General features: G+C 46.2%; 1 protein-coding gene across 8 annotated transcripts in view; it reads right to left on the bottom strand.

Annotated features, from left to right (window-relative positions):
- Positions 1-14,515, bottom strand: part of ADAMTS9 (ADAM metallopeptidase with thrombospondin type 1 motif 9) — a 139,195-nt gene that overhangs the window by 72,015 nt on the left and 52,665 nt on the right. For all 8 annotated transcript variants that reach the window (XR_008329108.1, XM_053378299.1, XM_053378300.1 and 5 more), the window contains 7 exons: positions 14,209-14,390; positions 13,291-13,427; positions 10,842-10,959; positions 10,457-10,552; positions 6,152-6,315; positions 5,916-6,045; positions 2,594-2,720 (listed from right to left, as the gene is read on the bottom strand). Coding sequence is in view for 7 of the 8 variants with exons in the window: in XM_053378299.1 (XP_053234274.1) it covers positions 2,594-2,720; positions 5,916-6,045; positions 6,152-6,315; positions 10,457-10,552; positions 10,842-10,959; positions 13,291-13,427; positions 14,209-14,390 (954 nt within the window). In the remaining variant the exon portion in view is untranslated. The remainder of the gene's footprint in view (positions 1-2,593; positions 2,721-5,915; positions 6,046-6,151; positions 6,316-10,456; positions 10,553-10,841; positions 10,960-13,290; positions 13,428-14,208; positions 14,391-14,515) is intronic.

The raw sequence follows: 14,515 nt of genomic DNA, 5'->3' as shown, positions 1-14,515 counted from the left end.
GCTCTCACCTGGCAGCCTCCCTTTCTTCTCCCAGCCTCCCACCCTGGGACAGCATTCCTCCCCTGCCTATCACACATAGTGTCCTTCATCCATCATCTTCAACTGCATATTAACCTGTCCTTAAGCCTGAGTAAAGGTAAAGGTACCCCTGACCATTAGGTCCAGTCGCAGATGGCTCTGGGGTTGCACACTCATCTCGCTCTATAGGCCGAGGGAGCCGGTGTTTGTCCGCAGACAGCTTCAGGGTCATGTGGCCAGCATGACTAAGCTGCTTCTGGCGAACCAGAGCAGTGCACAGAAACACCGTTTACCTTCCTGCTGGAGCGGTACCTATTTATCTACTTGCACTTGACATGCTTTCGAACTGCTAGGTGGCAGGAGCTGGGACCGAACAACGGGAGCTCACCTTGTCACAGGGATTCAAACCACTGACCTTCTGATCAGCAAGCCCTAGGCTCTGTGGTTTAGACCACAGGGCCACCCGCGTCCCCTTTAAGCCTGAGTAAAAGACCACAAAAAATACAAAAGAATGGAGCAGAGCAAAAACACAAAGTGTTTGATACAGTGGTTTTGAACCATGGAACTGCTTCACATTGCAGCCTCTCCAGTGAGGCGCTGGTGTTTTACGGACACATGGAGAGAACAACCTTAGTGCTGTAATCTCACAATCCTCGGGAAGGAGTCTACAGAGCACACGAACAACGAAGAGTGCCAGGAGCCACCGGACATTGCCCCTGGAAGTGTGGCAGTCACAAAGTTTGGAAGCTTTTGCTAGCTTCCTCTCCTTGGCAAAACAGAGCATGGCATGCAATGCTCCAGCGGAAGGAACACTCTGACACCACGGGGAGCAGCCATTACAGGCCTCTACGCTGCCATCTGCAACACATTCGGAAACATTTTAACGCCCCCCAGCTGCAAGTGCAGAACACAGAGGAAGGTGGGGCTGCTTTTCACTGGAAGATGCTCCTTAAAGAACAGAACTTTCCACGAAATAAGGAACAGTTGCTGTTGGATAGACAAGACTTTTTTCCATCAACAGGCTCTTGTGTCCACTGCATTAACAAGTAAGTGGCTGGCAGACGGAACTGTGTAAAGAGAGCATGGAATGAAACACTTCAGAGTAGAGTAAATCTCACAATGTTATTTTAAAGCCTTGTTTTCCCTCTGCCAGGACTGGGCCAGCTCCTCCGGCAGTAGCACTGCTCCTGAATGGAGTATGCTGCAGGGGTGACTTACTTAACTTAAGCTGGCAACTCAGCCAGATGGGCAGGTAATAATGATGATGATAATAATGATGGTGATAATAATAATAATGTTCTGCTCATTTCCTATACCAAGAATATCTCTGCCCAAGACAAGTGTCCTGAGCAGGTGTAGCAATGCTGTCCTGCACTGGCTATTAAAGAAGGTTAGTAAACTTGCAATAACAAGTTTCTTTAAAACAACAACGAAAGAATACATAGCAGAATTTTAATCTCATAAAAGATCTGGTTGTGCTTGTTCTAGAATGAATGCACGTTCAGCAACATTTACTATCTGGGTGGACCATTATGAAGGGAGGGCACATGACGAGGAAGAGGAGTGAATGAAGATGCGTTCTTGCTAACACAATGCTCTAAAAGGCATCCCCTAAGTCTTCCCCAAAGCCAAAACGTTGTGCGTGTGTGTGTGTGATCTGCCAAGGACAAGCGCCAGAAAAAAAGGGACTGTCCCATGACAAATAGGGATTTTTTCGAGTGTATGCAATTCTGGTTGCCAGATGGATGCAGAACTAAGGGGGGAGAAAAATTGGAGAGGGGAGCGAAACAGAGAAAGACTGTTGTCATTTGTTTTGTGGAGCTTAAGTGTTCTGAAACCGGAGGAATCATTTGTGTTCTATGGGACTATGATGCTCTGAAGGAAAAAAAGAGAATAAACGCAGTGGAGGTTGGTCCATTAGAGTGAATGGGCAACTGCTCCACCAACTTAAGTCTTTCCCCAGTCAGGCTACACTTGCCTGCCTTCTTACCTACAACCAGTCCAGGGGGTGACCCTAGCTGTCAGCTTCCTCTTCCTTAGTCTCTGTTTTGCTGCCGGAAGATGGGGTCCAAACTAGAATGAGTTGGCCCTGTCTGTCATTGGCTCTGGCGCCACCTACTGTTGGCCTCCCTTGCCTTCTGCCCTACCAGTCTCAATGGGCTACAGCCTCCTGGGAGCAAGTGTTCTCTCCCCGTCTAAAAAAGGAGACACTTATTATCCCTTCAGAGCCACCTGACAACTCTCAGCAACAGGAAATGCATTTTCCGCACACATTTTTGTGTGGGAGGATTGCACTGCAAAATCTGGAGAATGCCAAATTTCGAAGGCTAGTTATGTGTCAGCTTGCGCACTGTTTCAAGAAGTATGGATTTTTCCCTCGTCCCTGCTCAGGCAAGGGCAGTAGAAAAGGACTCTCCAGAAACCAAGGAAAACCTCAACACTGCACACTTTGATTTTAGCAAAAATCCGCCATGAAAACACAGGTGTTAGGAAAGAAGACAAGGCCTAAAATATATGATGCATCATATGTACAGACTATCTTTGGAGCAGCAGTAGGGGAGAGGGGTGCTGATACCTTAATTCACAGTTTGTATTACACAACTCAGTTACTGGGTCCGGCTGGGGAATCCGATCACATCTTTGGTCAGATACCATGAGCTGGTCGGATTCTCGGGTGCAAACAAGTTTCCTTTTTCGTTCCCCTAAAATAGAAAAGCATAGTTTTATGAGGCCTATAGAAAGAGAGACATACCCCTTATTTCTCAAAACTTCACTGCTCGTCTTCCACAAACTGGTTTACATGTCCTTGCATCAGGCTGCACACAGGCCTATGTGTGCAAATTGTCTCTCGAAAGCCTCCTCCCTGTTTGTGGGCAGAGAAATTGGGAGGACCAGGTTCGGGGGAACGACGCTCTCCATTACCAATGGCAGTAAGCACCACTGCTCCCCACCTTGGTTAGGAAGGGAAGTGAGTGCAGGAGCAACTATGTTGGCAACCAGGACATCATTTTACATGTTCCACAATGTGTCTGTTCCGCATAACTGCGGGTGGGGTGTGTGTGCAGGGAGGACAGGAGGATGGCAGCTGTAGAAAATATCCAGAGAAATATTCTGTTACATAAGTGGTTTTTTATTTGGTTGTGGTGGGTGAGGATAACCAAAACCTCAGACATTTTCTCAGAAAGATGTCTGACAAACTTTGGTTCAGCTGTAGTTTTAACTCCTCATTCTTTTTGTCCTTTGTTAGGGCATCACATTAGGTCCTTTACATTACTGGACCACGACTCTCATAATCCATCTGCACTGGCCATGAATAGGAGCTGTAATCCAACAACATCTGGCATGACATAGGTTCTCCATCCCTGCTGAAAAGTAGGACAATGGCTTCAAGACTTATTTTGGTTGTTAAAGACTGAGTGTATTGGAGACCTTGATTTCTGCCTTGGTGGCTATCCGAACTCAAAGGCTGCCTTCAATAAGCAGGATTCTGTGTACAGTACTATGCTTTGAGGCTTGGTTAATGACAAAGAGAGGCCTGGGTATGACAGGCCTTACTTTGTTAAGATAGATCCTGTTCCACATCTCATGAAGGCCAAAATGGCCAATCTGTAATAGTGAATGGTTGTACCAATGCTGGAGTTTCTGCCTAGTGAAGGAAATGGAAAAGAATGCTTCGGCCAGTGTCCATAATTCATTCTACTTGCTGTGTATACATTTGTGACATCTAGTTATCCTGACTACCAAGATTTAGATCTTTCATTCTCAGTAAACTGCAGGCCGTTTTGTTTATGCATCCTGAGCCCAGGGGTATTCAGTGCTCTTCCCAGGATGCAGCTGCTGTGTACCTGGCTGTGAAAAGAGGATTCAGCTAATGGCTGATTCTGCTAGGCCAGAAGAGGTTGGGGTGACTTTGCTTGGTATCCTGGGAAGAACTTGTGCTTCCAGCTAAAGAGGAACAGCCAGAACCTGTGAAAAAGCACTGTCGAAAATATGGTAACCAGGGGAGTAGACTTTTCTATGAGCAAGTCCAATTTGTGGTGCTGACAAAGAATTTACAGCCTTCAAGATGGGGTTTAGAGAACCACAATGCTGGAAAAGGCAAGTAGGCTATCAAGACAAGCAGGGTCCTTCACAATTCAACAAGTGTTTCTTTGCCAAATTGTTTGCAGCCCTGCTGAGCTGCTCATTAGCAGTTCTTTCAATACAGGCACTTACCCTCCCCTCCAATGCCACTCACCAAGGAAGCAGGATTTCTGACTTCACAGTGAGAGCCAGAGTGGCCCAGGAAATAGAGTACTAGCCTTGTTTGGGAAACTTGTCATGGACTCATTGCATGGCTTTGGGCAAGTTGCTATCTCTCAGTTTCAGTTTCCTAGCTGAAAAACTAGAATAATGAAGACTTTCTTGTCAGGAGCTTTCAGGGCCAGAACTGCGCACTCTGGGTTGTGAGTTATCCGAACTGCAGCCTGGTACCTGTCTCTAGCAGGAACGTGGCTCTGGACTGGCTCTGCCAACCCAGGCTGGCCTCTTGGACAGGAAGTGCTGTAAAAGACTTCCTATAGGGACTTGGATCTCTCCTGAGTGATGAGGTTTTCCTGGCTCTTTTTTCTGCATGATCCTCAGTTCTGACTTGCTGCCCTTTGTTTCCCCAGCTTTGATTCATTTCTAACAGTTGCCTAAGGCTCAGCCTTGACACCTCCTCAAAGGGTTTTTCTATACACTGGGGCAGAGGGGGAACCTCTGGGCCACCGAATGTGTGCTGAACTTCAACTCCCATCATCCCTGGCCTTTGGCCGTGCTTGCTAGGGCTTATGGGAGTTGTAGTTTAGCAAACATCTAGAGGGCCAAAGGTTCCCCACTCTTGCTGTGCAGGTTCAATCTCTGTCATCTGTAGGTAGGTCTGGGGAAGACCCCTTTCTGAACCCCTTGGAGAGCCACTGCCAGTAACTATATGAGCCTATGTTCCACTTTGCAAATTAGAATCATGGGATCATAGAGTTGAAAGTGACCATGAGGTCACAAACAAAGCAAGAATCTTTTGCCCAACAAACCCTCAAACCCACAACCCTGAGATTAGGATAATGACACTCTACCCACTGAGCTATCCAAGTGCTATCTAAATTAATTGTAGGGGCAGGGGGAATTCATTCATTTAAAAACATTTCTAAACCTTTAAAGATCAGTAGGAAGTATGCACAAATACAACATAGGTTCATACCGTAGTGAAACCTATGATGGCTATGGGCAGTAGTTGCATTGTTCAGATGTTGTAGGAGTTGGGACTGATTCATACATCATTTGGGATGTTGTTCAAGGAGAAGCAACTCATTCCTGCTCCTGCTTTCACTTCTTCCACCCCACTCTTACGATCAACTGTGTAATCTCCAATATCAGAACAGTCTGCATGATGCTCTAAAGACAGGTGGACACCAGGATGCACTAAACACGTTCCATTCCATACGCTTCACTTAGCAGCCCGAGCTGCCTTTGGACAGCGCCTTCCAAAAGGGGGCTCAGATTTCTGCAAGCAAAACTGCAGTGTCTACTTGCACACACTTAACCATTTACGCTATGGCTTCGCCTTGAGCAAGGCAAGATAAGAAGCCACCTGCCAGCAGAATGGTCAGCCATTAGTCTGTGGAGGAAGCAGGAAATCTGAAGCGTTAAGGAGGGCCTCAGCATTATCACGTGACTTGCAGATAGTATGCATCATTCCACTATGACAGTTCTCAGAAAACAAAACGCTTGAATTTTATCAGAAGCTAAAAGCAGACATGAGAAGCGGAGTTGTCATCACCACCAGAATCGAAGATAAAGCATTAAATACCGAAGATGATGGTGATAATGATAATGATGATGATTTTTTAAAATAAACCCCCCCCCCTAAGACCACATACCTTGGCATAGTTTACTGCAGTGCTGCCAAGGGCCATAGATATTCCAATAAAACTGCTGAGGTTTATCTTCAATGGGGATATTGAATGTGTATCGAACATCAGGGTTATATAAATTACCCACTGATAAAACCTAAGAGGGAGGAAAAAAGCATAAGGTGAAAAGAATTATCTCAGCTATTACAATTTAGAAGAACAGTATTTATGAGGTTTTCATTTTAAAGCGAGATGTTTCTAACCTGAAGAACTATTTCTTGGTCAATACGGTATGTAGAATTGATCCTTTCAACGGGGGTGTCTGAGCCACTGTATTCTATCACCGCATTTCCAACTTTGATTTCCTTCTTAAACATGCTGACAACGTAGTCTCCGTTTAATATGAAGCCTTCGTTACTCGACAATGCTGTGCAGATAGAAACAACAACAAGCAGGGACACAGAATCAGTGTAATCTGCTTGCCTAGATAAGGAAGGACGTTATTCGAAAGCCATCTGATTTACATAATGCTCAAAATGAACTCGGGGATGTCTATCTCCAGAAGCAACCAAGACAGAACAAGACTGGGAGGGAACCAGAGACCGCCTGCACTGATTTATGTACTCCTTATTCATTTCATTCCCTTTATTGCTTCTGTCTCACTGTCCCTTCCTGACAGAAGCCCAAAGCAGCCAACAGCAAAACCAAAAGCAACTAGATTAATACAAAAGCATCAGGCTGTCAATATAATGAAACCTGGCAGACAGGAAAACATAAACCAAGTCGAATTCAAATTCAAGTTGAATTCCTTGCAGCGCTGGTGTCCCCATGCTCCCATTCTTGACCTCATTTGTACAATGATGGGAGCTGCTTCTCCATGTTGTGATCCCACTGTGTGTGTGTGTGCCTAGTTCTCACACCACTGCAGCCTAACCCCTGACAGCTTTCCACCTTGGCAATACAGCCCAAAGTCCAAAAAGGCATCCCTGCTACCCCTGAACAATGACTTGGAAAATCAGCACAAATCCACCAAATAGTTGGAAATCCAGGAATAATTAGCCCCTACTAAAGGCTGTTCTTCAGTGAGAAGCTAGCACAGGTAAGCAACAGTAGAGACCAATTCAGTCAGTCACTGGAACTCAGGCAAGGCAATGGTGACTGCATCGCACCTTTTTTTTTTTTAGCTGCTGCAACCGAGTAGTTGTCAAAGGGTTGGTGTGGGCACCGGCTGGCCCTGTTTGTTAAGGAGCTACTGAAGTCCCTGAATGCAAGATGCAGATGGCATAGCGCTTGCACATCCTCTGCTTGGAAAGATTCCAGGTTTGATCCCCTGCATCTCCAGCCAGGGTTGCAGCTCAGTGGTATAAGGAAGGACCATGGCTCAGCGGTAGAGCAGCCACTTTGCATTCAGAAGGTTCTAGGTTCAATCCCAGGCACCTCCCAAGTTGGGATGGGAGAAAGTCCTGTCAGAAACCCTGGAGAGCTGCTGCATAGGCAATGCGGAGCTAGATGATCAATTGTTTGACTCTGCACAAGGCAGCTGTCTGTGTTGCAAGCTCTAAAGTAAAAGGTTTTCTGTATCAATACTGTGGAGGACATGCATCTCAAGCTTGGAGAGAGGGAGTTATTAAAAAAAAAAGACAATTCTGGAATGGTGCAAATTTGAAAGGGTGCAAATATGGAGGGATATGTCAAGCTCCTCACAGTGAAGTCAGGAGAACCAGCAACCATAAAAAGGTGTCTGATTCCTCCTTCACGTTCCTGCCGGACCCTGATACCAGACGTGGCGAGATTGGTTACAGCCCTTGCACTTCAAGTGGTGAGTGCTGTAGAAACACCTGCCTCAGGAAGAGGAAGACCAGAAGCAGCAGAAGAGGAAGTGGGATGACAAAGGTGAGAGTTTTCCCCTTTGTCTCCCACAGCTTTTCTTCCTGGGGCAAAGAGCTGAGCCTTTCTACAGAAGCCTGTATGGGACACAATTTTTTATCCCGCCACCTGCTCTTGCAGATGGCAAGGCAGAGAGTGGCAGCAAAATGTGTAGATCTGGCACTGTTTACTCCACACAATCTTGGATGTGGGTGGCGCTGTGGTCGAAACCACTGAACTGCCTGATCAGAAGGTTGGTGGTTCGAATCCCCGCAACGGGGTGAGCTCCCATTGTTCTGTCCCAGCTCCTGCCAACCTAGCAGTCCGAAAGCAATCCAGTGCAAGCAGATAAATAGGTGCCGCTGCAGCAAGAAGGTAAACGGCGTTTCCATGCACTCTGGTTTCCGTCACGGTGTTCCGTTGCACCAGAAGTAGTTTAGTCCTGCTAGCCACATGACCAGAAAGCTGTCTGTGAACAAACACTGGCTCCCACAGCCTGAAAGTGAGATGAGCGCAGCAACCCCACAGTCGCCTTTGACTGAACTTAACTGTCCAGGGTCCTTTACCTTTTACCTTACTCTACCCAAATACTGGAATGCGGGTGGCGCTGTGGGTTAAACCACAGAGCTTAGGACTTGCCGATCAGAAGGTCGGCGGTTCGAATCCCCGCAACAGGGTGATCTCCCAATATTTGATCCCAGCTCCTGCCCACCTAGCAGTTCGAAAGCACATCAAAGTGCAAGTAGATAAATAGGTACCGCTCCGGAAGGAAGGTAAACGGCGTTTCTGTGCGCTGCCAGAAGTGGCTTAGTCATGCTGGCCACATGACTCGGAAGCTGTATGCGGCCGGCTCCCTCGGCTAATAAAGCGAGATGAGCGCCGCAACCCCAGAGTCGGCCACGACTGGACCTAATGGTCAGGGGTCCCTTTATCCTTTATCTTTACCCAAATACTGCATTTAAGGAATGCAACAGAGGCATCCGTTTGGCCTCTTTTTCAAATTTCCCTGGACCGTGCTTGCTTCAGTTTCAAATACATGTATCAAATATACACAAATCAGCAAACACGCACGTGCTCATGTACAAAATCTGGAGTCTACAAGCATGCAGCATACCAAAACCCAAGACACAAATGCTCATGGACACAACATCAACCCAACCTTTCACACAACCAGTACAGAGACACTTCAACACTCTCCCTAATGCAAACGTGAACATCCCACACCTGTATCAGTTCATTCTCTCTTATCTTCCTACATAGAACACACTTGCAGGATGGAAGTCAACTCCACCACACAACACCTTGATTTATAGTTGTAAAGAAATACTAAAACAAGAGGATGTAGTTAAAACATCTAAAGCTGACCATCCAAATGGGAGATTCGGAGGTGTTTGGCCAGCACCATATTTTGCGTTTTGCTTTCATGCCAAACATGAGCAACGCACAAAAATGTCAAAAAGCTTAAAAGTCTAAAAGCTTTCTCTAAAAGGGACGGTTTCCTGAAAACAGCAGTCTGCTGCACAAATTCACACTAATGCGATTATGTAGTTAATTTCCTAAGTTAGTTTCCCCACCATTTCACCCATCACAGCTACTATATTAGCCCTAAGGAGTACTCAAGTTGCACAGAAAGGAAGGTGTTCTCTGAAAAGGCCTGCAAGAGATAAAAAGCTGTCACACTGCAAAGGGACAAGGAAGGGGAACTTTCAAAGCACACAGAATCCAGCCACTGTTGCTTTTCACGCAGGGGTGGGCTCTTACGGTGCCAAACAACACTGAAACCCACAAAAAATCCGAGTCTTTCCTCTTGTGGGACGGTGAAGTAGTGAGACAAAAAAGGTACACCTCTCAGTTGAAGGTGTGGTTGGATACTTCCTAAAGCATGAATGTCACCTTTGACACAAACAGGCCACCCATAAGAGGAAATGAAAAGTTCTCAGGGCAAGAGGAAATAAAACACTAGCTTCAAGTAAGACACACTGGATCAGGTAGGAATCGCTCCGCCAGCTTATTTGTGCAAGGAAGCCTTTGCCAAGCTGTTACCCTCCAGATGTTTTTGACTGCAACTCCCATCAGCCCCAGCCAGCACAAGGCTGTTGGGAGTTGTAGCACAAAACATCTGGAGGGCACAAGGTTGGCGAAGGCTAGCCTAAGGTATATTAGTGACTCCCCATTTGTGGAATGCTTTCCCCCACGAGGTCCATTATTAGGCGCCAGGCAAAAACATTCCTCTTCAACCAGGCCTTTGGCTGATTAATGTGCTACAGCCTTTTAAATGTGCTTCTGGGAGCAGGGGGCTATTGTTTTGTTGGCTTTGTTTTACCTACTTATTTCTGTCTTTATCTTATATTTTTACCTTGTGAGCTGTCCTGAGATCTTTTGACGAAAGGCAGTATATAAATCTTAATAATAATAATAATAATAATAATAATAATAATAATAATGCATTTTATTAAATACTTCTGAAGGCAGCTCTGGGTAAGTTTCCTTCTTTTGCTCCATGCTAGGTTTTGATTGAGAATGGGCTAATACACATTTTTGCTACAGAACCATCAGGACTCAATATCCAGCACAGAGGAACTCTGCATCAGATGACCTTTGAGTTCTTTCCATACTGGAAGTCCCGTGTTAGCCCGATGGAAATATAAGCACGTCAAGAAAACAGCATGGTTTTGCCACTGCTAACAAGCGCCATGTCTTACCAAGGTAGTTATCATCTTCTGGTTTCCCTGAGTAACTATGCTGCCGCACATCGATATTTGTAGCACCAGCCGGTATGCGTATCACAGTGTTATAACCTGGGGAAATAAACTAGAAAGTCAAGCTTGTCATGCATTTGTATCCTCTGCTTTTCTTTCTAAATCATCTTAGTAAAGAGGGCAGGAAACCAACGTAAAAATTTGGAGTTATGTCAATTAAATTAGTTGTTTGGTGTGATCACGAAGTAGCAAGAAACTCACATTTCCGGTAGCTTAAGGGAATTCCTGCTTATTATAAGTGTTAGGTGTTTGAGCGCATCATGCATGGTTAAGGGGTTTTCCATCCTGGTGTTCTGCCCGAGTAAAGTTTTCTGCGACCATTTCTTACCATAGTGCACCGTGTTGAATGTCCCTGCAATGGTTTTGCACGACGAATTGTCACCGCCACACACACCGCACTTATCTCTCCTGGCTTTCGAATTGAGCACGTGATCACATCCAGCTTGCTTTAGAGAAAGAAAAGTTCAGAACTAGATTGAACAAATACGGAAAATAGGATAGCGTTTAGCAGCGCTCCAAATTGAAAACATGCATCTGCCACCGAAGGCCTCCGACTGCCTCGCTCATTCGTTTCTTTTCCAACGTGCTCTGCTGAAGCTATAATTATAGCCATCTTCCAATTAGGACTTGAAAAACGAGTCTCTTCCAGGCCCGCCATGTGAAGAGCAAAACCACTCAGCGTTGCGGGGAGAAAAGTTGGGGGGAGAGCTAAGGAGCTGTGGGGGGCAGGATTACACCGTGGTTAAAAGTCACACGGACGTGGGATAGGGTCATTATCAAAATGGCATTGGTGTATTTATTAAGTATTTGTAAACTGCTCTTTTCATAAAAGCATACTGAGGAAGGAGCACAGCATGCAAAGTTATAATAAAACGAGCAAAACCGTCCATTAAGACATAATTAAAATATCAATAAAACAGTAAGTAGATACTGGTTGGTTAAAGGGGGAAATTCATGTTGTGAAGGCCTGCCTAAACTACACAGTGAAGTGGAAATGCCTAAAAGAAGGCAGGGGTGGTTCCTGTGGAAACACCATTGGCAAGGCCTGAACCTGCCACACTATAGTCTTGGTTCCCAGTGAAGGCCAGCTAAACCTGAGAGAAGTGGGAAAGCATCAGATGTAGGGCCATCAGAAGTCAGGTGGTCCTTAATGTAAAGTTACTTTTTTCCAGGCTTTGTATTTTAACAATTGTTTTTTCCTGTTTTAAATTGTTTTGACTGTGTGGGAGGTGGGGCAGGCTGGGTAAGGAGGGGGACGTGGCACAGGTGGTTAGTGACTTAGCCATGTGCCAGACCTAAGGAATTGTGGTTGTCCTGTCAACCAGCCCTCGGGTCTGCAGCTGCTGTTGCTGAATGCCAGATTGGCTCTGAGGTTGGCTACGATCTGATTGTGGATGAGGAGCCTGGTCTGGTCTGTATCACTGAGACCTGGATGGGTGAGCAGGGTGGAGTTGGTCTCACCCAGCTGTAAGGTAAAGGTAAAGGACTCCTGGACGGTTAAGTCCAGTCAAAGGTGACTATGGGGTTGCCGCGCTCATCTCTCTTTCAGGCTGAGGAGCTGGCGTTTGTCCACAGACAGCTTTCCAAATCATGTGGCTAGCATGACTAAACTGCTTCTGGCACAATGGAACACCGTGATGAAAGCCAGAGCGCACGGAAACGCCGTTTACCTTCCCGCCATAGCGATATCTATTTATCTACTTGCACTGGTGTGCTTTCGAACTACAAGGTTGGCAGGAGCTGGGACAGAGCAACAGGAGCGCACCCTGTCGCAGGGATTCAAACCTTCTGATCGGCAAGCCCAAGAGGTCCAGTGGTTTAGACCACAGCGCCACTTGCGCCCACCTGGGAACTTGGTGTAACTTCAGGGCACACTTGAGGGTCGGGGATGGGGAGTTGCTGTGGTGGAGGAAAACGCCAGTCAAATGCAATCAAAGACTGATGAGGGTTCATCATCAAGACTACCTAGTGGCAGTGAAGAGAGCGAAGAAGGCAGGCACTCTCAGGGAAACTGATTTTCTAGATCCATTTCAGTCAGGGGTTAGGTCCGATTTTGGCACGGAAACTACAATCCTTTACTCCTTTGTATTAATGGTAGAGGAAGCAGCAAAATCTGTTATACGATTTAGATGCCGGAGGTTCTGTGTTCATATCCCACAGAACCATTTTGGGAACTGACTGGCCTGTTTGTCCCATCCAAAGTGGATTCTGTCTGGACTGTACGAAGCCTCCAGGTTCTGGCACATAGCCAACACACAGGCATGCACCAGGGCCCCACAGAATCCATCCCTATCATGGCTATTATGTGGGGAATGAAACCTCATACACTTAAAACCACTCATTATTTTGTGATTTGGGGCTTTGGCAAGATACACCAAATGCGGTTGTTAAGGCAGCTGGGTAATACAAAACAGAACCCTAAAGGGGATATATTACAGTCTAAAGCAGATAACAAGGCTCTTGGGTTTAATTTAAGATAAAGAGTATGGAATAGAGCAGAAGTGGGGAGCCTTTAGTCTTGATTAGGGCCCCCAGGCCTTCCCATTTGGCCCACAAAGCCATTTAGGCCAAGTCACGCCCACATGCCCTATATCTGACGTCATATTTGCAGAGCACTATGCCGAAACTGGTCATCGTGAGCACAGGTGACTGACTGACTGGTGGCGCGCCCACCTGTGAAACCTGGAGAAAGGCCCTCAGGATCCAACTCATGGAAGAGGAATGAGCTGGTTCCTCAAAGAGCGTTAGCCAGTTAAACCGAAGGAGGCTGTATTTACCCGACAAAGTCCTTGTACACAGATGTCATTTGTGTCTGGGCCACAAGGAGTGCCATCAATAACTCTGTCCCTGAGCTGATAATACGCCGTGTTTCCTGCCACTCTGCAGAAGAGCTTGCACCTATCTTTCATTAAAACTGCCAAGAGAAAGAAAGGAGAGAGAGAGAGGAGAAAACCAAGTTAACTTAGTGCTGGTTGTTTACTTTGTATGGTGAGAGAACACTCTTATTCACTCTCCCACAACTCTGAGCTAATGTCCCTTCCCTCACAGGCCAAGAATCAGATGCCAGCACCTCCTTGACCAAATGAGGCACTCATTTGCCCAGCTGGGTTGCTCTCAGCTCAGTTGCCATGGCGGCAGAAGGTTGGTGGCGGTGGTGGAGCGGCCTATGGCTGCAGGCAGGTGACTGATTCTACTAGGCCAGGTGGTAAAAGTGAACTGGACAGCGGAGGCAGGGCTCCAGTGAAGAACAGCGGGAGGAAATCATCACGAGGCAGCTCCCCACAACTTCCTCCTTAGACTGTCATGTTGCAAGGTTGAAATCACTGTATCCTGAAAATCTCTAGAGATCTTGCCTGCATTCATTTGACAGCCCCCCACTCCCAATATTGTAACTTGCTATTTAAATAATGTAAGGGAGCTTTTGTCAAACCAAACTAGCCCTGTTAATGTCTTTTCTGTGGGGGCAGAGAGGCCTCATGTTAAGGCTTTGCTCTTAAAAATGGTGGCGCAAAACAACCCTGGGGCTAGGAATAATACACAGAATTAAGCTGCAAGGTGTGTGTTCCTTGCATCTAGTCCACAGATGAGGGACCCATTAAACTCGAGGGCTTCATTTCCTTCATGGCAACTTCTCAGCTCCTGGACTTGGGCTTCCCCACCCTGATCTAATTGCTAGATTGTTTTGATATACTTACTTCCGCTGTATTTTGGAACCCAGCGCACATTAGGAGGTAGACCGTTAATGTTAAAATGCTTCCCATCGAAGACTGCACATTGCTCATCGCGGAAATCTTTCTTTTGCTTTGAACATGGTTCAGTGTTGCAGGATTTAAATTTCATTCGTCGTCCCACACAGTATTTTCCACCATTTTTGGGTCTTGAAAAAAAGAGTTACAAATTATATCATTAATTAAGAAAACCCAACCCTCACACACAACCCGTCCATTTTTTAAAGCCTTGACTAGTTCTTTGATCCTTTCACTTCTTTCCAACTCTTAAAGC

Source organism: Podarcis raffonei, chromosome 2 (assembly GCF_027172205.1).
Source record: "Podarcis raffonei isolate rPodRaf1 chromosome 2, rPodRaf1.pri, whole genome shotgun sequence".
Classification (NCBI taxonomy): domain Eukaryota; kingdom Metazoa; phylum Chordata; class Lepidosauria; order Squamata; family Lacertidae; genus Podarcis; species Podarcis raffonei.
The sequence above is the reverse complement of the archived record's forward strand: the minus strand, read 5'-3'. Positions and strand labels throughout refer to the sequence as shown.